The sequence below is a fragment of the Lissotriton helveticus genome, chromosome 7 (genome assembly GCF_964261635.1).
Source record: "Lissotriton helveticus chromosome 7, aLisHel1.1, whole genome shotgun sequence".
In the NCBI taxonomy this organism is placed as follows: Eukaryota; Metazoa; Chordata; class Amphibia; order Caudata; family Salamandridae; genus Lissotriton; species Lissotriton helveticus.
Window position 1 is genome coordinate 1923813813 of NC_136068.1, and position 24480 is coordinate 1923838292.

Here is a 24480-nt window from a genome sequence, read left to right on the forward strand (position 1 = left end):
TCTGTTGATTGTGGGACATCCCTGAAAAGATGCTACATGAAATCTGCTTTCACATCTGTAACATGTTATAATTAAAAGAATTATCATTCCTTTTACCAGGACAACTGTTGTTGTTGTATCTAGTAGAAAATGTTCCTTGTGGAATATCATTTTTAAAATTGCTTTTTGTTTTAACAACACAAATCTCTTCCTCAGTTGCAGATTTGTTGGAATTTTGTTCTACCATTTCCATCTTCTTCTTGAAAAGGTCATAGCTTTTGCAGTAGAAATTACTTCATCTAAGTTAGGGTCACCCATGACCCATAACTTTTCTTGAAACTTTTTATTTTTTACATGTACAATGATTTGATCATGTATCATTTCATCTGTGACCGTGCCGAAGTTACAGTGCAGACTCAAAGATCTCAAAGCCGTTAGAAAATCATCAAATGACTCATCTTCTTTTTGTGCCCTGGTGTAGAATTTAAATCTATTTAAGGCCATATTAGTAGTAGGTTTGAACCTCTTTTCCATTCTGGTTAATGCTTCAACATATACATTCAGTATTCCACCCTCGTCGCCAATATTACAAAGTCTCTGGAGCCCAATATGTGCATGAAGAGTAGGTTTATTAGCAGCACGGCTAAGGTGTCCGCCTAGGTTAGTTTCCAGATGCAACTGGAGATATCTGAGTGGAACCATAAATTACAAGCATTCCGAAGGTAATGTAGAACACATGTGAAAAGAACACAAAGCACATGCTATTGAAATACAAGCAAAGATAACAGTGGATACATGTACCATATGATGAATAGAAGAAAAGTACGTGAATTAAATGCAACATTGGGTCTCTGGCTTCACAGGCTCCCGGCTGTGGACCTTTCCTCCTCCTCTCCCTAATTCTCATCCACCACGCCTCTTGGTTCTGCTCCCCTGGTTTTATCTAGTCCTCTGGTTTGTCTGTTCCTAATCCTTCTGCTTTTGTGCCGCCCTCCCTGGTCCATGTAGTCCTGGTCTTAGTTCTGGTACTACTTTATCTGGTCCTCGTGTATCGGATCTTCTGGTGCTGGTCCCTCTGTCCATGGTTTCCCGAGATCTCCTAGCCCCCAGTCCTCCTGCCCTATCCAAGTCCTACTTGCTCTCCTGGTTTGCCTTTTCCACTTTGTTCTTGTTCATTGGACTGTGGTCTCCTTTATTATTGTCCTCCTAGGAATGCTACTCCCGGGTAAGTGTCATGCTTCATCATCTGAACCTACTCCTTGTTGGGTCGGCGCTGCAATACCCAACGGGCACCCATGAAGAGGCTCTTTGTCGGAGATCTTTTGTTCCTTTGCTGTTTGATGAAGTGGGGTGTGTGGCCCGGGAAAGTGCAGATACAGTGAGGTGTAGTGAGTGAGTTAAAAAAGGTTGGATATTCCAAAGGATAATTTTATTCAGGTTGGTTATCCGCCTTATTAAAATTGTGAGAAGAGTGGCAGCTCCCCTGGCGTGAGGGTTCAGTTGAAGCCAATGCTCATCTCTAGAAAATGATTTTTCTTAACATATACGACTTTATCTAAATGACTTTGAATGTGTGTATATATATATATATATATATTGGCTTTGATATTTTAACACTGTACATTATTTCTGTAGTAGCAGTAACATTTTTAATTGTTAACTGTTTTTAATAATGAAGGTGATACTTTCTATTGAAAACAGGATTTGTTCGCATGATTTGAATGTGTATGTGAGAAAAAAGAAGTGGTTTCTGATACAAATATTAATTAGAGCAGAGGAAAAAATGTTGTCGGAAGGTTATTGGAACGCCGATTCACTTTGTTAATCAACGGGTTGCTCTCTCTTTTTCTGGGTTCCCAAGTACCCATCTAAAAACCAACCTGTTCCTACGGCAGGGACAACAGGCTGGTGGTCATTTACACAGGTGACACAGATGCAATAATGTAAATGTACCGATATTTATGGAGCGCACAGCTACTTCCCAAAGGTAGTGTCCCGGCGCTGTACGTATACCGCTTAGGAACCCTTCCTGGTTTTCCCTGTTAGTGTCCACTCCTGGGCACCCCCCAGGGTGACACCAGGCATCCCAGCGCTTTTGGGGCCGTTGTGGAGATTAAGCAAGCTATTGCCCAGAGTCGCAGAGTGGGACCCATGATTAGAATAGGCACCAAGGCGAGATTTATCAGGTCCGAGGAAATTGAGCCCAAATCCCGCCGAGGCGGGTATTGAACCCTGGTCCCGGGCCAGACTTCTGCATCAGGGTCTGCCGCTCTAACCATTTGAGCCACACTTCTCCTCTGACCTTTTGGTATCAGTACCTAATGAAATGAGGCTGGCCTGGTCTTTTCTGTGTCTTAATGGAAACATTGCTGTGTTTCAGGAACCAACTGGACCATTCAGATCTTACATGACATGATGTACAGCATCCATGGCAAGGAGCCGCCAACCTTCGTGCCCGTCCTTGAGTTTGGATCGCCGGACAAATTTGAGGTCAGTGTCAAGGAACAGTGACATTATATATTATACCAGTAAACATAGTCCATTCTGTTTTAGAATACACCTATGTGGACAGTGCTCATTCGTACTCAGTTTTATATTTGCATCTTAGCCACGCCCACACCAGCCCAGTCCAGTCCTGAGCGTAACCAGTGAACAGGGTAGAGGTGGTGGTAACAATGTTTGTGTGGTTCTATCCTTCAGTGAAGCATAACCACCAAAGGTGAAGGGTGTATAAACAGCACAGCAAAGAAGGCAAATAGTCCTGGATTAAGGACACACCACTATTTGAATAGCAAAGATTAACTTTGCATTTTCTAGTCAGGTTTACCCTGATGGACTGTTAGGCAGTCCCTCTGCCTCTGCTCTGAGAGTGCTTATGAGACAGTCGCTGGAAGGAGTTGAGTCTGTACCCAGGAAGTGTGACCGTCATCAGCCTGGCAAAGACTTAGGGGTTCATTATTAGCACCAGGCGCTAAGTGTCAATCAAACACTCGTGCTATGAGGCACCACCCTTTGGCATCTCATCACAGAGTGGGTGAGGTGAAAGGGTCGGTAGAGACTGCAGCAGGCTGGTCCTTGTGTATTGATCTCCATTTGGCTTTAATAATCGCTGCATGCATGGAATCTGTAAATCCGGTATTTGTAAAGCGCAAACTACTCACCCCTACTGGTCTCAAGGTGCTGGAGGCCATCGTGGAGATTAAGGGCCAGATGTAGGTAATCTCGATTTACCTACTCTTAAATACCGAATCATACCGATTCGGTATTTAAGAGTAGGTAAATGGGATGTAGGTAATTTCACTTCTGAGATTACCGAATCGGAATAATTCGGTAATTACCGAATCGGTATTTACCGATTCGGTAATTGCCATTGATTCCTATGGGCCTTGAGGCCCAAAGGAATCAATGCCAATTACCGAATCGGTAAATACCGATTCGGTAAAATTACCGAATTTGCAAGGGGGACAGGGTGTCACTTTGACACCCTGTTGCACCCCTCAATTGTGCATGGGTGCACATGTTGCTGACATACATGCCTTTAGGGCATGTATGTCTGCAACATGGCACATTTTTTACAGCAAAAAAAAGCTTTTTGAAGGGTTTTCATTATTTACCACCAACTTCTAGTTGGTGGTAAATAACGAATTCTTAAACCCTTGTAGCACTGATTACAGTGCTACCTACATGTTAAATTACAGAATCGGTAATTTTACCGATTCTGTATTTTACCGAATCGGAAAAATTACAGATTCGGTAAAATTACCGATTCTGTGATTTAACATGCCCCTACATCTCAATATCCAAATACCGGTCGGAAACGGCCGAAAATCGGTATTTTTGGCCGTTTCCGACCGGTATTTGCATACCTACATCGGGCCCCATGTGAGCTATTGCCCAGAGTCACATGGTGCTGAGCCGAGCTGCCTCCAAAGACAGGGATTGAACCGTGAGCCCTGTGCTCCAGAGTCAGCTGCCCTGGGCGATGCGCCACACCCCTCCATGATGTACATTACATGTATTGCCATAACCACTGTCTCGCGAGAGAAGCGAGCTGTAGGGCAGGACTACAAGGGCGATTAGGTAGTTGTATTTCTTTATTTCAAATGGAATCCAGCAGATCCCACTTTCGCCACTAACAATGATTGAACTGCATGCCCAGGGTCAGATATATGTGACATGCTAAGTTTAGATTTCAATCCTTAATCAATCGATCAATCAATCAGGATTTGTAGAGCGCAGCTAATCACCGGCGAGGGTATCCAGGCGCAAGGATCCTGCTGCGATCAGTTGAAGCGCCATGTTTGAGGTGATATCTGTCTCCAGCTGCACTCTTACGGGGAATGGTTTTTCTGGAGATAGCGTATTTAGGAGTGAAAAGTGTTTATTAAGTCTATACATTAAAAGGAACAGTAGCGGCCACAGCTTTGGGTGCCCTGTAATAGCCTGGATTGTCATACTTGTAGGATTGCGATGGTTGGTACTTGCGTTGATGCTGTCTTTGGCGGAGCTAACAGGTGCAATGGGTGGTGCAAGCTGCAGTAGCCTCCCAAAAAGGACCCGGTCACTTATTTGTTTACAAATTAGGCACTGACTGCTCACCTGCACAATACCATCTTGGGTTTGCAAATATATGGGGATGTTATAAGAATTCTATAATTAAGTGATTGTCTTTTCCTCTAGTTATGCTTTGTAATATAATTGTTATATGTGTATGCGGGGGTAGAAGAACCTTGGAATGGCACTCTGAATGTGCTACTCCATTGAAAGAGTGGCCGGGACTCTCAACCTGGCCTCCCTGAGTCAGAAACCTTTGATCAGTATTTCAAAACCCTCTTTAGGTCTGGGTACAGTATTCCCCATACCTCGCGCAGGTGCTTGATCCCAGCCAGCGGAATGAAATTCTAAGGGTAAGAGTGGGATGCAATCCAATGTACTCACCCCGCTCCTGTGGGGCCAGCGTCCAGGATAGTAATGGCCTCTGTCCCTGCCCCCAAATGTAACATGTGCTTTGTTGCATATACTTATGGACTGTGTTTGTTATCTTCTGAACCAGGTTAAGTTCCTAAGACCTTTGTTTTTTAATACAGAACAGTACAAATGATGAAGGCTGTAGGGTTGCCATCAGAAATGTCCTACATAGATGTGGTTGTAGGAATTGATCAGTTTTTACGTTCTGTTAAATAGTGTTTTAATGATGGGTTACAGTCGGGTGGGGCGATGGTGGGCCTGATGAGTATTAAGTCAATTTTAAAGTCCATCTGTTTTTATGTATTGTTTACAATGTTTTATGGACAATTGTCCTAATAAACCTGTTTTCTACCTACATTGCTACTCCATTGTCACATGTATGTCACCGCTAACTCTGGAAACCTTCTCCCGTTCTCTATATGGACTTTCTTCGAAATGGGGGTCTCTGGTTGGCAAAGGTAGGCACCTTTGTCCAAATAGGGACCCTTGCTTCTAGTCATGGTAAGGGGGAAACACTCCTAAAATAACTTCTGCCCACTCCCTTGGTAGCTTGGCACGAGAGACAGGCAAACATCAGAGGCAGTTTGTAAAGCATTTGTGAACACATACAGTAATACAGTGAAAACACTACAAATGGATAATGTCCTCATGATTCGGTGCTGACCGCGGCTCGTTGACGGAGTCGATGAGACCTGGGCTCCAGTTGAATGGTGAGACGGTGCTCGCTGCGGTGCTGGCAGGTCACGATGCTGCAAAGGATCCGGTCGGTGTTCGGGTCAGGCAACGACAGAGTCGGTGACGTCCTTGCAGGGTATAGCGAAGGGTTGCGGAGTGCAATGCCCACAGGAAGGTCTCCACTTTCTTCTGCGGAGACGATCAGAGACGGTCTTCACAGAGACGGTGAGGTCTTTGCTGTTTCTGAAACCTCTAGAACAGAGGGCAAGTTCAGTTCAAGCCCTTGGAGATCTTTTCTTCAAGCATGTGGACAAAGCAAGCAGCAAAGTCCTTTCTCCTTTCCTTGGCAGCAAGTAGCCACTACAGATACCCCAGACAGCAAACAGCACAGAGGCAGTATTCCTCCTCAGCTTCTCCCACTCTTTTCCTTGGCAAAGGTTCCTCTTGATTTCCCAGAAGTGATCTAAAAGTCTGGGATCTCGGTCCTTCTTTTTATATACAAAAACCATTTGTCTCTGAAGGCAGAGAGTGTCTGTACCCAGCCAAAACAAGTTCTGTCCTCTCTGGTGCAGCTTCCTGCCAGGAGGTGGAGACAACATGGTTAAAGGCAGACCAGTGCCATTCAGGTGAAAGGAAATCTCCTCCCCCTACTCTAAATGCAGCCCAGATCTATTCAGCCCAGCCCTGACTCATTAGACTACTGGAGGCGCTGCCCCTCTCCAGACCCAGTGATCCAAAAGCCAGACATGCAATACATAAACCTAGCCGGGGCACACTGGATGGTTAGGCAATAAAATACCTACTTTCTAAAAGTGGTATTTTAAAATACAGAATGTAAAAATCACCCACACGAAAAGATGCATTTTAACATTCTGAGTTCAGGAATGATAAACGTTATTTTTCTACCTTGTTTCCAGGGCCAGTTATGTTTATAAGATGTTATAAACAAACTCCTCATTCTGTCCTAAGGGAACAGGTAGCCTGACAATAGTGAAAACCGAAATTGGCAGTATTTCACTCTCAGGATATGCCACACACATCAGGTCATGTCCTACCTTTCAGATACAATGCACCCTTCCCACAGAGGTACCTTGAGCCTACCTTAGGGCGGACGATTATGTAGAAAAGGGATGGTTTAGGGACTGGTAAGTGACACTTGCTAAGTTGACTGGACAGTCCCAGAATGCACACAGGCTCTGCAATGGCAGGCCAGAGTTACATTTTACAGGCTGCTTCTGTGAGTGGCACAATCAGTGCTGCAGCCCACTATCAGCATTTGATTTACAGACCCTGGGCACATACAGTGCACCATACTAGGGTCTGACAAGGAAATCAGATATGCCAATCATGGAATCACTAATCCATAGCAACAGTTTACAAGGGGAGCACTTGCACGTTGGCACTGAACAGCAGTGGCAAAGTACCCAAAGCATCTAGACTAGCAAAACGGAGTCAAACACACAGCAAAAACACAGTAGGAAACAGCAAAAAAATGGAAGGGTGACCCACGCCAATGGTGCTGGATCTAACTTGTGTCCCCTCCAGCTGAAATGTGGGGAAAACTACCCACCCCCTTGGGAGTTCTCTTCACAAAAGGCAAAAAAATATCTGGACAGACCATCAGCATTGGCGTGTTCTGTACCAGGGCGGTGTTCCACCGTGAAGTCCATACCCTGTAGGGAAATGGACTACCTCAAGAGCTTTGGATTCTCACCCCTCATCTGCATCAACCATCTGAGGGGCCTGTGGTCTGTCTGAACCCGGAAGTGAGTCCCAAACAAGTATTGTCTCAACTTCTTCAGCACCCAGACCACAGCAAATGCCTCACGCTCAATCGCAGTGGCAAAGTGCCCAAAGCATCTAGACCAGCAAAACGGAGTCCAACATACACCAAAGCACAGGAGGCAAAAGCAAAAAAATGCAGGGGAGAACCACGCCAATGGTGTCAGGTCTAACAGACATTTACCTGTCTTTATTTGAATTCCTGTGATGGTCTTAGTGTTAACTCCTGATTTTACTCCTTTTTTCCCTTTTTCTGTAATAATAATATTATAAATGGTCCCACTGGGGTAGGTTGATGTACAGAAGGCTGGTCCGGAAAATAAAAACTGAAAAGTAACCTTGCCTCTGAGCATCAGCAAGGAAGGTGAATCCCCTGTTTATGTTTAATGTGTAAATCTTTTAAAACATCTCTACCTCACTTGAAGTTGCCATTGGAATATTCAATTATAGTTTATATTCTTTTCTGCTGCTTGACTGAATTTTATCCTGCATGATATGACTTATGATTGACCCATGCTAATGTTAAACTCTTATTAAAAATGAATTCTTTATTCAGATGCCCTGGGCCACTCTCATCCTCCTGATCGTTAATTTAATTAAAATGAGAAAATGAATAACCTTCTTTTATATAAGATTTCTGAACAGGTTCTGAATAGCAATATAACTCAATTTGTAATGGTGGTCGAATTTCAACTTCTGAAGGATAACAGGCTAAGCTGCACTACTAAAGGTTGAAAGTGGTGATGTTCAGATGAATACAGCAGGAAGCAAGGGAGAGAAACGCGAGCACGGATCTGACTCACGAAGGTCGCAGCCAAAACGAAATGCGGTTTTTGATGTTTACGGGCGAACACATAATCTAACATACATGGAGATTGAGATTCCATTCACAGGCCAGCGATATTATTTCCAGTGACGCAGTTCACATCATTTGGATTTCTAGTGCTTGAATCTGGCAGAATAACCTTTCTTCCTCATTGGTAAAAAAATGGGTTTCCTGCGGAAGATATAATTGGAGGATTCTGATGACTTTTTGAAATTGGTTTATTGGTTGTTCATTCATTACTTTTCCCCTGACGAAGGGTTCATAAGTTGGAACCCGAAATGCATTGGGATTTTCTTTCTTTTCTTTAATTCTAATCAGCATTTACCTCATTGTGATGTTATTGATTGTTATTTTGAAATTCAGATACTGTTGTATAGTATTTGTGCATTATTTGTGTATGTTCAACAGTACTTTTTTTTATAAACACGTACGAACTAAGTTACCATGCTGTAATTTTCATATGAACAATGAACAAAGCTTTGAATGCATATTGAATTTAATTTGGCTTATTGTTTATAACTTGTAGATAACTTGGGAGACAACAGATAGTTGTCCTTTAAGCTGTGCACCGTGCTCAGACTCTGGTAATCCAGAGCCTTCTTCACATTGCAGATGTTCAGATGAAAGCAGGAAGTCTTCAACTCACTCAGCCATCTTGCCAGCTTAGATCCTTATGTGCTTGCCATGTGACCTGCAGCTGTGACGTCAAACATGTCATTGGCCACTTCTTCTCTTCCAGATTATAAACCAGATCCCTCCTCGAAGAGTTCTATCAACACATGTGTACCGCAAACACATCCCCAAGTCCGTGGAGGTGAACAAAGTGAAGGTAAGATCTGCTCTCTGATAACCTCCGCGTGTGAGAGATATTTAATATTCGTTGCTCAGCCTCATAAATGTTTTGCATCTGAATGATTGTACTGTGATATTCAGAAGAATGGGTCAGATGGACGTAGGTTTATTTTAAGTCGCAAATGGCCAGATTCACAGCTTGTCATTGCTCTGCGTGTAACTACATTGTGTACCGTCACACCCCTTGACATTAGGTCAAAGGGGACTCATAGTTTTATTAGGTTTATTAATATTGCATATTGCTGTTCTCTGATTGGACACGCTTCTTAAACACATTATTAACTTTAGGTTGACTAGGTGTCTTTTGCTGGGTTTTTTTCTTATAAAAAGGGCTCATTTTAGAGGTGTGCCATGAATCAGAATTCTTCATTTGAGTTATTTTAATATTCTTTCTGAGGGGTGGCTTAATGCATTTGACTGAGGCTTACACTGATTCCCTATTTTGATTCACAATGCATTTTGAATGATTTTGAGAATAACCATATTTTGCCTTCTGTAATGAACTCTTATTATTTAATAAAGCGTCATGGTTTCTAATTTTTATCATGTCTCAAGGAGGCATATTTATCTGATTATGCTGCCTGTGCTCCTAACAGTTTTGAATTTGTTAGGGGCGCATTGCCTCATATATCCTTGAGGCTAACACCCCCCGCCAATCCTGCACACAGGCCGTACATTATATTTAATCAGATTATCAAAGAGAGTGTCAACACACATTATCAATACACTGAGTGAATGTTACAACAGTTATCAATACACTGAGTAAATGTTACAAGTTATCAATTCACTGAGTGAATGTTACAACAGTTATCAATACACTGAGTGAATGTTACAACAGTTATCAATACACTGAGTAAATGTTACAAGTTATCAATACACTGAGTGAATGTTACAACAGTGATCAATACACTGAGTGAATGTCACAACAGCTATCAATACACTGAGTGAATATTATAACAGTTATCAATACACTGAGTGAATGTTACAACAGTTATCAATACACTGAGTGAATGTCACAATAGCTATCAATACACTGAGTGAATGTTACAACAGTTATCAATACACTAAGTGAATGTTACAAGGTTACAAGTTATCAATACACTGAGTGAATATTACAACAGTTATCAATACACTGAGTGAATGTTACAACAGTTATCAATACACTGAGTGAATATTACAAGTTATCAACACACTGAGTGAATGTAACAGCCGTTATCAATACACTGAGTGAATGTTACAAAAGTTATCAATACACTGAGTGAATGTTACAAGTTATCAATACACTGAGTGAATGTTATAACAGTTATCAATACACTGAGTGAATGTTACAACAGTTATCAATACACTGAGTGAATGTTACAACAGTTATCAATACACTGAGTGAATGTCACAAGTTATTAACACACTGAGTGAATGTTACAAAGGTTATCAATACACTGAGTGAATGTTACAAAAGTTATCAATACACTGAGTGAATGTTACAAGTTATCAATACACTGAGTGAATATTATAACAGTTATCAATACACTGAGTGAATGTTACAACAGTTATCAATACACTGAGTGAATGTTACAAGTTATCAATACACTGAGTGAATGTTACAACAGTTATCAATACACTGAGTGAATGTCACAACAGTTATCAATACACTGAGTGAATGTTACAACAGTTATCAATACACTGAGTGAATATTACAAGTTATCAACACACTGAGTGAATGTTACAACAGTTATCAATACACTGAGTGAATGTTACAACCGTTATCAATACACTGAGTGAATGTTACAAAAGTTATCAATACACTGAGTGAATGTTACAACAGTTATCAATACACTGAGTGAATGTTACAACAGTTATCAATACACTGAGTGAATATTACAAGTTATCAACACACTGAGTGAATGTTACAACAGTTATCAATACACTGAGTGAATGTTACAACCGTTATCAATACACTGAGTGAATGTTACAAAAGTTATCAATACACTGAGTGAATGTTACAAGTTATCAATACACTGAGTGAATGTTATAACAGTTATCAATACACTGAGTGAATGTTACAACAGTTATCAATACACTGAGTGAATGTTACAACAGTTATCAATACACTGAGTGAATATTACAAGTTATCAACACACTGAGTGAATGTTACAACAGTTATCAATACACTGAGTGAATGTTACAACCGTTATCAATACACTGAGTGAATGTTACAAAAGTTATCAATACACTGAGTGAATGTTACAAGTTATCAATACACTGAGTGAATGTTATAACAGTTATCAATACACTGAGTGAATGTTACAACAGTTATCAATACACTGAGTGAATGTTATAACAGTTATCAATACAATGAGTGACTGTTACAACAGTTATCAATACACTGAGTGAATGTTACAAGTAATCAGTACACTGAGTGAATGTTACAACAGTTATCAATACACTAAGTGAATGTCACAACAGTTATCAATACACAGTGAATGTTACAACAGTTATCAATACACTGAGTGAATATTACAAGTTATCAACACACTGAGTGAATGTTACAACAGTTATCAATACACTGAGTGAATGTTACAACCGTTATCAATACACTGAGTGAATGTTACAAAAGTTATCAATACACTGAGTGAATGTTATAACAGTTATCAATACACTGAGTGAATGTTACAACAGTTATCAATACACTGAGTGAATGTTATAACAGTTATCAATACACTGAGTGAATGTTACAACAGTTATCAATACACTGAGTGAATGTTACAAGTAATCAGTACACTGAGTGAATGTTACAACAGTTATCAATACACTAAGTGAATGTTACAAGGTTACAAGTTATCAATACACAGAGTGAATATTACAACAGTTATCAATACACTGAGTGAATGTTACAACAGTTATCAATACACTGAGTGAATGTCACAAGTTATTATCACACTGAGTGAATGTTACAACAGTTATCAATACACTGAGTGAATGTTACAACAGTTATCAATACACTGAGTGAATGTTACAAAAGTTATCAATACACTGAGTGAATGTTACAAGTTATCAATACACTGAGTGAATATTATAACAGTTATCAATACACTGAGTGAATGTTACAACAGTTATCAATACACTGAGTGAATGTTACAAGTTATCAATACACTGAGTGAATGTTACAACAGTTATCAATACACTGAGTGAATGTCACAACAGTTATCAATACACTGAGTGAATGTCACAACAGCTATCAATACACTGAGTGAATGTGCCAACAGTTATCAATACACTAAGTGAATGTTACAAGGTTACAAGTTATAAATACACTGAGTGAATATTACAACAGTTATCAATACACTGAGTGAATGTTACAACAGTTATCAATACACTGAGTGAATGTTACAAGTTATCAACACACTGAGTGAATGTTACAACAGTTATCAATACACTGAGTGAATGTTACAACAGTTATCAATACACTGAGTGAATGTTACAAAAGTTATCAATACACTGAGTGAATGTTACAAGTTATCAATACACTGAGTGAATGTTATAACAGTTATCAATACACTGAGTGAATGTTACAACAGTTATCAATACACTGAGTGAATGTTACACAAGTTATCAATACACTGAGTGAATGTTACAAGTTATCAATATACTGAGTGAATGTTATAACAGTTATCAATACACTGAGTGAATGTTACAAGTAATTAATACACTGAGTGAATGTTACAACAGTTATTAATACACTGAGTGAATGTTACAAGGTTTGCAAACATCAGAAACATTAGAAACATGACAACATTCAAGAAAGAAATAAAGAACTTTCTTATGAGCAAGTTCCTCCCATAAACAAGATAATCGAAACCGAAGACTTGTCATGGATTTTATGACCATAGAATCTGATTTAACCTCAAAAAAACTCTACCTCAGAACTTTATTATCTCAGGTCTTAAATCAATAACTTACATGTTGCTTATCAAGTTATTAACCTATAAATACTATGTCTAAATCGCCATTACTAAGTCAGCATGTTTTACTGCTCTTTGTACACTGCATTTGTAATCTATACCACATGATATTAAGCGCTCTGATACCCATGGGTCACGTACGCGCTATATGAAACTGTTAATAAATAAATAAATAAATACAAGTTATCAATACACTGAGTGAATGTTATAACAGTTATCAATACACTGAGTGAATGTTACAACAGTTATTAATACACTGAGTGAATGTTACAAGTAATCAGTACACTGAGTGAATGTTACAACAGTTATCAATACACTAAGTGAATGTTACAAGGTTACAAGTTATCAATACACAGAGTGAATATTACAACAGTTATCAATACACTGAGTGAATGTTACAACAGTTATCAATACACTGAGTGAATGTCACAAGTTATTACCACACTGAGTGAATGTTACAACAGTTATCAATACACTGAGTGAATGTTACAACAGTTATCAATACACTGAGTGAATGTTACAAAAGTTATCAATACACTGAGTGAATGTTACAAGTTATCAATACACTGAGTGAATATTATAACAGTTATCAATACACTGAGTGAATGTTACAACAGTTATCAATACACTGAGTGAATGTTACAAGTTATCAATACACTGAGTGAATGTTACAACAGTTATCAATACACTGAGTGAATGTCACAACAGTTATCAATACACTGAGTGAATGTCACAACAGCTATCAATACACTGAGTGAATGTTCCAACAGTTATCAATACACTAAGTGAATGTTACAAGGTTACAAGTTATCAATACACTGAGTGAATATTACAACAGTTATCAATACACTGAGTGAATGTTACAACAGTTATCAATACACTGAGTGAATGTTACAAGTTATCAACACACTGAGTGAATGTTACAACAGTTATCAATACACTGAGTGAATGTTACAACAGTTATCAATACACTGAGTGAATGTTACAAAAGTTATCAATACACTGAGTGAATGTTACAAGTTATCAATACACTGAGTGAATGTTATAACAGTTATCAATACACTGAGTGAATGTTACAACAGTTATCAATACACTGAGTGAATGTTACACAAGTTATCAATACACTGAGTGAATGTTACAAGTTATCAATATACTGAGTGAATGTTATAACAGTTATCAATACACTGAGTGAATGTTACAAGTAATTAATACACTGAGTGAATGTTACAACAGTTATTAATACACTAAGTGAATGTTACAAGGTTTGCAAACATTAGAAAAATTAGAAACATGACAACATTCAAGAAAGAAATAAAGAACTTTCTTATGAGCAAGTTCCTCCCATAAACAAGATAATCGAAACCGAAGACTTGTCATGGATTTTATGACCATAGAATCTGATTTAACCTCAAAAAAACTCTACCTCAGAACTTTATTATCTCAGGTCTTAAATCAATAACTTACATGTTGCTTATCAAGTTATTAACCTATAAATACTATGTCTAAATCGCCATTACTAAGTCAGCATGTTTTACTGCTCTTTGTACACTGCATTTGTAATCTATACCACATGATATTAAGCGCTCTGATACCCATGGGTCACGTACGCGCTATATGAAACTGTTAATAAATAAATAAATAAATACAAGTTATCAATACACTGAGTGAATGTTATAACAGTTATCAATACACTGAGTGAATGTTACAACAGTTATTAATACACTGAGTGAATGTTACAAGTAATCAGTACACTGAGTGAATGTTACAACAGTTATCAATACACTAAGTGAATGTTACAAGGTTACAAGTTATCAATACACAGAGTGAATATTACAACAGTTATCAATACACTGAGTGAATGTTACAACAGTTATCAATACACTGAGTGAATGTCACAAGTTATTACCACACTGAGTGAATGTTACAACAGTTATCAATACACTGAGTGAATGTTACAACAGTTATCAATACACTGAGTGAATGTTACAAAAGTTATCAATACACTGAGTGAATGTTACAAGTTATCAATACACTGAGTGAATATTATAACAGTTATCAATACACTGAGTGAATGTTACAACAGTTATCAATACACTGAGTGAATGTTACAAGTTATCAATACACTGAGTGAATGTTACAACAGTTATCAATACACTGAGTGAATGTCACAACAGTTATCAATACACTGAGTGAATGTCACAACAGCTATCAATACACTGAGTGAATGTTCCAACAGTTATCAATACACTAAGTGAATGTTACAAGGTTACAAGTTATCAATACACTGAGTGAATATTACAACAGTTATCAATACACTGAGTGAATGTTACAACAGTTATCAATACACTGAGTGAATGTTACAAGTTATCAACACACTGAGTGAATGTTACAACAGTTATCAATACACTGAGTGAATGTTACAACAGTTATCAATACACTGAGTGAATGTTACAAAAGTTATCAATACACTGAGTGAATGTTACAAGTTATCAATACACTGAGTGAATGTTATAACAGTTATCAATGCACTGAGTGAATGTTACAACAGTTATCAATACACTGAGTGAATGTTACACAAGTTATCAATACACTGAGTGAATGTTACAAGTTATCAATATACTGAGTGAATGTTATAACAGTTATCAATACACTGAGTGAATGTTACAAGTAATTAATACACTGAGTGAATGTTACAACAGTTATTAATACACTAAGTGAATGTTACAAGGTTTGCAAACATTAGAAAAATTAGAAACATGACAACATTCAAGAAAGAAATAAAGAACTTTCTTATGAGCAAGTTCCTCCCATAAACAAGATAATCGAAACCGAAGACTTGTCATGGATTTTATGACCATAGAATCTGATTTAACCTCAAAAAAACTCTACCTCAGAACTTTATTATCTCAGGTCTTAAATCAATAACTTACATGTTGCTTATCAAGTTATTAACCTATAAATACTATGTCTAAATCGCCATTACTAAGTCAGCATGTTTTACTGCTCTTTGTACACTGCATTTGTAATCCATACCACATGATATTAAGCGCTCTGATACCCATGGGTCACGTACGCGCTATATGAAACTGTTAATAAATAAATAAATACAAGTTATCAATACACTGAGTGAATATTACAACAGTTATCAATACACTGAGTGAATGTTACAACAGTTATCAAAACACTGAGTGAATGTTACAAGTTATCAACACACTGAGTGAATGTTACAACATTTATCAATACACTCAGTGAATGTTACAACAGTTATCAATACACTGAGTGAATGTTACAAAAGTTATCAATACACTGAGTGAATGTTACAAGTTATCAATACACTGAGTGAATGTTATAACAGTTATCAATACACTGAGTGAATGTTACAAGTAATCAATACACTGAGTGAATGTTACAGCAGTTATTAATACACTAAGTGAATGTTACAAGGTTACAAGTTATCAATACACTGAGTGAATATTACAACAGTTATCAATACACTGAGTGAATGTTACAACAGTTATCAATACACTGAGTGAATGTTACAAGTTATCAACACACTGAGTGAATGTTACAACAGTTATCAATACACTGAGTGAATGTTACAACAGTTATCAATACACTGAGTGAGTGTCACAACAGTTATCAATACACTGAGTGAATGTTACAACAGTTATCAATACAATGAGTGAATGTTACAAGTTATCAATACACTGAGTGAATGTTACAGCAGTTATCAATACACTGAGTGAATTTCACAACAGTTATCAATACACTGAGTGAATGTTACAACAGTTATCAATACACTGATTGAATGTTACAACAGTTATCAATACACTGAGTGAATGTCACAACACTTATCAATACACTGAGTGAATGTTACAACAGTTATCAATACACTGAGTGAATGTCACAATTGTTATCAATACACTGAGTGAATGTTACATTGCAGGATTGGGCATTGCACTGATGACAAAAATGAAAATATAGATTTATATATGGATAACAGCGGGTATTTTTCGCACAGGAGTTCAGAGTGGAATCAAATAGGCATGAACAAAGGTTGACTCACCTGTATTGTCACAACCACGAGGTGAAAGACGTCCCGATTAGTTACATTTTAGTCTTATATATATTGTAATGTTCTATATGGCCCACCCAGTCATCTGCCCCTGCTGCCAAGAGACACCTAGGCACAGAGGAGAAATTAGGACACATGTTTAACATGAAAAAACATTGTTTAGAAAAAACTCACCTCCTGCCACCCTTCTCAACATCCCTCGACATAAACACCCCCTCACCCAAATCTGAAAAATAGACACCTGGCCTGCTGTCTTCCACCCCTTGGAAAAGTATCCATCCTGTTCAAACCCAAACATTAAATAAAAATGTCTGGCCTCTTTTACATATGCCTTTGCCCAGAGCTTAATTCGTAACGTAATGTGTGCCGGGGCCCAAAGCTGTGCCCAGAAGCCCTTGGCGGGTGCTAGTAAATATCAGCAGGCCCAATGGTAGTCCTGAACCCCTCTCGGGCCTCTTTAATCCACTACCAGGAAACCCTGCCCCTTTGTCTCTCTTGCAGGTCCCTGCTTTCTTCCTTTATGAGAGGTTTCCCCTATTTTTCTTCCTCATTCTTTCCCCTTAGTTTATTTTTCCTCCTCTTGCTGTCGGTCAATGTTATATGAAGACAAATAAGTGCTGGGCCCTAAAAAGAGTGCCAATGGGTCCCACCATCAAGCACTGGCTCACATTAAGCAGTGCTTCTCCCTTTCCCATGTAGAAACAAATACATTGCCTCTTGCCACCCAACCCCAAACCCCTCTGTACACCCCACCCTCACCCATGCTAAAAAATAAATACCGTGCCTCTGACCACCCACCCTCACCACCCTCTGTCATTCGCCCCCTTGCTTCCCAACCCGCACTCTCCACTCAGACACTGACAGCACAAAAGTGGTTGGTGCACGCACAGACCAGCCCGCTTTCTCCTGCCTCGCCCGGTCTGGGGAGACCCACAAATGGTGAAAAAGGTGGGTGACACTGCCAACCAGCCCGGGGTGCTTGGGTCTCTGGGCTAGGAGGCGATACAAAGGAGAAGTGAGTGCTTCCCTTGTGGCATCTGAACGGTCGGTAACAACATAAGTTACCCACTGTTGTGATGTCACTGCGGTGAGTAACTGGATTTCGATCCGGCTGTTCAGGGTAGAGGCTTCCTACGGAAGCCATACACAAGAGTGTCAGACACAGACCTTTGCCTCGGTATTCTCATAGTTATCTTTCCGTCTCTCCTTGTTCATTTTAGAACATGCTGCGCTCTGGGTTGGAATATTCTAATAGCATTATAGCCCTTTTGCTTCAGAGGAGGCATGCGGCCCACCAACACAAGTGGAATCATAACATATCCCCCTTCCTAGTACACACAGGCAGAACCAAACTATATAAACAATAAATAAATATGAAGAATAAAACAGTAGGAACAAAAGCAAATGGGAAGGTAAGATACATATGAAAATTATTTTGGAGTGCAAAGGAGAGGCGGAAGCCAATAACACTAAAGATGATGAAACATCGAATTTGCAAAGAAACACTGCATCCCACAGAAAGATGAAGCACTATATAAGTTACTAGCACTAAGTCATGAAAGGAAATACTGAGAACAATGAAGGGAGGAGTACCCCACCAATCCTGCAAGTGGTGAGAAGGCCCCCTGACCCATAAGGATCTGTGACACCGTTGTGCAACCTGAGAATAGTGTAGATCTTGACTCCCAAAACTGAGATGCTGACGATCACCCAAGTTATCACCACCACCTTGCATCCCTGCACACGCACGAGAACTGGTGATCATGCGCCAACATATAACCTGAACAAGCATCTCTTCCACCAATCAGCCTGGGGGATTTGTCTTGTGAGCAGTACTTGGCAACCCTGCGTAGGTTCCACTTCTCCCCATTGGCCAACACAACATACCACTTGTGAATCAATTTAACTTGGAGAGGACCGGGAAACTTACTTAGACCTTTAAGCTAACGACCATATCTGACTTTGACCCATTCTCCTACATGAATGTTGTGGAGGACTTTGTCTGTGCAGGAACAGGAGTGGATGCAGAAGTCGCTGCACACTCATCACCAACACACTCACCCTTTCCTTCTAACAACTCTCTAACCCAAGAAGGTACTAACCTAGATGAAAGTTTCCTTCCGCACATGGCAACAAAAGGAACCACACCAGTGGAAGAATTTTCTGTAATATGATAAGCCCATACTAAGTCATCCAAGGTTTCTTCAACATCCAAGTTATTGGCAAGAGCAAGGTCTATCGCTCGTTTGACTATGTGATTAGCTCTTTCATAATCCCATTGGATTGGGGAATATAAAGCGCAGTGAGAGAATGTTTAATCCCAAAATTGCATAAAAATTAATGCACAGTGGGATAACCTTCTTCTTTTAATATATTGCGCAACACTTTTATGTTGGCCCTAGTGGTAATTTCAGGAAGGAGATGCACGATCAACCATTTAGAGTGAACATCCATGATAACCATGCCAAATCTCTTGATAAGATGAACACCTGTCATCGGTCCAATGAAATCAAGGTAAACACTATGCCATACCACACCAGGATCATGGATGGAACTCGGGACAGACTGTGGCCCTACCTTCAACCTCTTCTCACACTCAATGCATTCACTGCACCTTTCAACCACCTCACCATCCATACCCGGCCACCAAATTTTTCTCGTAATGGTCTGACCCAGATGTCCTTCATGAGCTAAATCAAACAACCTCTTACGAATGCCAAATGATGGAACAATCTTATCAACCTGCATAACATTCTGGTCTGCAACAGTAGATACATTAATCTAAATCAGCACTAAAGGGTCTCACATTATGAGGCAAAGTGCTCTCCCTTCGTCCGCCTTTGAGTATGAGGTTGAAAAACAAATTTCAAAACCTCATCTTGCAGCACGGTATCCACCCACACTTTTTCTGACCACACCACCACTACACTAAACCACACCTTCTACAATTGCAATAGCTCCTTCCCATGCACTCTTGGCCATCCCAATTTTATCCACTTTTTCCCACTCCATAGGTAAATTGCGACAAGCAATCTGCTTGAACAATGCGCCAACCAGAAATTTATTCAACCTGAAAGTTGTACTCCTGCAACCTGGATGCCAGGTGAGCTAGTCTTGCTGATCCTTTCCCTGCCCCACCTGGTGACAACATTTTCAGCAGTGGATTGTGATCAGTGCGGAGAAGAATCTTTTGCCCCCACCCATATATTCTAAAATATTCCATACCCCAGGTGAGTGCTAAAGTCTCTTTCTCAATTATAGAATATTGACATTCAATGGCTGTCAAAATGTGCAAAGCAAACGCCACAGTTCTTTCTGTAGTGCCATCATTCTGGGACAAGACAGCTCCAATGCCCGTGTCACTGGCATCTGCTGTGAAAATGGTATTAGCATTAACATTGAAAGGCACAAGAATGCCCACATCACAAATTTCTTGCTTGATTTTTTCGAAACATATTTGCTGCTCTGATCCCCATGCAAAGTTTACACCCTTTCTGATAAGTATCTTCAAAGGTTCAGTTTTACTTGCAAAGTTCCTTACAAACTTGGAGTAATACTCAATTAACCCCAGTTAGGAGCGCAATAGATCCCTGTTTGCTAGGGGTAGGAGCTTACCTTATAGAAGCAAGTAAATCTTATTGGGGTTTTCCACCTTCAGAAGAAAAGGAGTGTCCCAAGTACTCGACCTCTGATACCAGAAAAGCACATTTTTCCCTATGTAGCATTAAACCAGACTCCAATAGTCTTGTAAGAGCCTCCTTTAATGCCAAACTGTGATTGTTCACAGTATCACCAAGTACCAGGATATCATCTTGGACGGAGATTATATTTTTTAAACCTTAAAACACCTCAGACACCATCCTCTGATAAACAATAGCAGCTGAGGATAAACCAAAGGGCATCCTGGTTAATTGGAAAGTACCCTCCATAGTGATAAAGGCTGTTAGTTGTTTGGAGTAGTCATGTAAGCGTATTTGGTGATAGGCGTGACGAAGATCCAATTTTGAGAAAATGTTTCCCCCTTACAACAGTAAAATCAACTCAATAATATTGGGCAAAGGAAAGGTATCAGGAATGATGTTCTGATTTAAACTCCTTCAGTCAACACAGAAGCGCACATTTCCATCCGCCTTCTCAGTGATGACAGCAGGAGAAACTCAAGCAGAACTTTCAACAGGTTAGATGACCCCGGTGGACAACATGTCATCCAACATTTTGTTGACTTCACCCCTCACCATAATGTGAACCCTCCTGAGCTTATGCTGAACAGGTATAGCACCTGGCCTGAGTTTTATTTTGTGAACATAACTGTCAAGGTTACCAAGCACATCCCTGAACATCTCCTTGGCTCCCTCTAAGATGTCTTTTACAGTGAGATCATCCACCACCATCACCTGTTCAACACCATAGGGGTCAATTTTAATATGAAGATTATACTGGTGGTACCAACCTAAGATTGGAGGACCTGATTCAGCAACATACACTTTGCCCTTAACTGACCTGTTCTTAAAACCAATATCTGTCAGTATTTATTTATTTATTTCAATTTATATAGCGCGTTATCACCAATAGGTCTCTAAGCGCTTGTACAAGGTGAAACCGGACATTACAAGACAGCCAACCTCCTTATAGCACGCCCCACGCTTCTTGAAAAAGCACCGTTTTTAGCATCCGACGAAAGGGCAATAGATTAGACTCCTTAAGAAGGTGAAAAGGCAATTTATTCCAAGCTGCAGGAAGAATGGTCGAGAAGGCACGCCCGCCCAAAGTGGAAAGGCGGAAACGTGGGCTGACCAAAAGAATATCCTCTGATGAACGTAATGTCCTATCAGGAGTGTAACGAGACAGTCGGGCTTTAATGTAGCTAGGCGCATTGCCATATACTGCCTTATGTGAGATGCACAGTCCTTTAAACATTGCTCTCTGCTTAATAGGGAGCCAGTGTAATTGGCCCAGGAGGGGCGAGGCATGCGTACTCCTGGGCTTCTTAAAAATCAGTCTGGCTGCATCGTTCATTACTATTTGCAGTCTTGAAAGTTGTTGCTGGGGGAGCCCTACATAAAGGGCGTTACCATCATCCAGCCGTCCTAGAATCATAGCAGACACCATGCTCCTTAAAGTAGAGAATGACAACAATTGAGAGATTTTATGAAGTTGCCTAAGAAGGCCGACACATGTGCCCACCACTGAAGACACTTGCTTCTTCATAGACAAATTCCCATCAATGTGGATGCCCAGACTTTTCACCACGGCTGCCGGTACTGGAGTCCTGCCCAACTCCTTGGGCCAGAAACGATCGGTCCAAGGGTTGCCAGAGATGGTAATAGGCAGCACCTCGGTTTTATCTGGATTAATCTTAAAGGAGTTGGCGGACATCCAGTTAATTGTGTACTTTAAGATGTTATGCAGCCTGGCTTGGGCTCCTGGCGAATCCTCAATTTGGATGATAATCTGTGTGTCGTCAGCATAATTGTATATCTGACATTCCATCTGATTAAGAGCTGAAATCAGTGGCTGCAGATAAATATTAAATAGGAGCGGTGAGAGAGCAGAACCTTGCGGAACTCCACAGGTTATAGCCGCTGCTGTGGATAATAGGTCTGACAGTTGGACCCTCTGTGATCTTTCCTGCAGAAATGAAGTTAGCCAGCCTAGTGCGGACCCCCCGATGCCCAGATCTCTCCGCCGCTTCAGCAGTTGACTATGACACACCGTGTCAAAAGCAGCAGAGAGATCAAGCAGCACCAGGGCACCGGGGATCTTCTTATCTGCTCTACTTCTTAATTCATCCAAAATTGACAACATCACCAGCTCCGTGCTGTTATGTATCCGGAATCCAGCCTGATTCCGCTCTAGCAGATCATTTGTCTCCAGATGTTTTGAGAGGTGCGTCAGAACATGCTGCTCCAACACCTTGGCTAAGAAAGGTAGTTGGGAAATGGGCCTAAAATTCTTTAAATTTTTGATATCCGCCCCGGGCTTCTTTAGCAGCGGGATCAGCCGGGCCTCTTTAAGAGTGGTCGGGACCTGTCCTGACTCCAATGACCTATTTAGGAGAGTGAGAACATCCTCCTCTATCCCTGACATAGCAAGCTTAAAAACTCTGGGAGGGCAGGGATCCACCTGGGAGCCTGACTTCACTCTCCCCACTAAGCTAGCTAACATCTCCTTCGTAATCAAGGGCAATGTGTATAAAACCCAGAATGTCTATCTGTCCTCCTTGATATCCACCTGGATTTATATCCTTGGGCATTAACCTTGCATTGGGCCATTCTTGCTGATAAATCCTCTTCGGTACAATGGTATACAATGACCCAGAATCTATCGTGAGGCCAACTTTCGTGTTTTCTATGAGAAATTCTGCCTTGGGCGAGCTTCTCCGCCAATCATCCACATTCAATCCACCAGCCAGTAGGACAGCTTTATTGTCAACTACATCCCCTAGAGTAGGTTCAACACAAATAATTCTGTCAGGCATGGTCATGTACTCACCAAAGGGTGTCTCATCAGGCAAAATGGCCACTCTCCCTTTGTTGACTTCCCTACACATCCTTGCAAAGTGACCTTTATGGCAACACTTCCTACACTCTTTAGCAATAGTCCAGCAATTTTTTGAGTCAGATGCATGATAAGTGCTTCCACACTTGCCACACATCTTACTTCCAAATTTATTCAGATAATTCCTGCTGCCAGAAAAGCTTCTTCCCCCTTTAAAACTAGACTCGGTGGACACAGCCACCTCCCCATCACTCCTCTCCACCACAAAGGTTTCTCCTTCACCAGTAATGTTCAACCTCGAGTCTCTACGATTCATCTCCTTCATGCAAAACTCTGACTCTTCCACAATCTTCGCAATTTCAATTGCATCTTTAAGAGTAGGATCTTTGGTAGCCCTCTACCGTTCTTGCGTTTTCCTGCTTCTGCACTGCACGATCAACTGATCCCGTAACATTTCTTTGGCCATGGGACCAAATCTACACTTAAGGGAGAGCTCTCGTAATCTGGTAACAAATTCATCAATAGATTCCACCAACTCCTTGTGGTTGAGTGTAGAATTTAAAACTCCTCATAACCACATTAGTCTCCTTCGCAAACCTCTTCTGCAATCTTTTCCTGGCTTCCTGATAAACATCCTCAATGGGTTGGCCACGATCATTTGTGGCAACAGGAAGGTACTTAAAAATGTGTTGACCTTCTTTATCTAAATTAGTAAGTAAAGTTGCCCTTTTCCTGGAACTGAAATCTTGAGCACCCAAAGCGTCCAGGTAGTTGTCAAAATGTCAATCCATTCATCCCACTCAATACAAGGGCTGCCTGGTTGTGTGAGGAAATGAGGAGGAGAAGAAACAGATGTCACATCCAAC

At 40.2% G+C, this 24480-nt stretch overlaps 1 protein-coding gene across 1 annotated transcript in view; it reads left to right on the plus strand.

The window, feature by feature from the left end:
• LOC144770900 (sulfotransferase 6B1-like) overlaps positions 1-24480 on the plus strand; it is a 202126-nt gene that overhangs the window by 47737 nt on the left and 129909 nt on the right. The window contains exons 2-3 of the mRNA XM_078655692.1: positions 2360-2469; positions 8970-9059. Coding sequence (XP_078511818.1) covers positions 2360-2469; positions 8970-9059 — 200 coding nt within the window. The remainder of the gene's footprint in view (positions 1-2359; positions 2470-8969; positions 9060-24480) is intronic.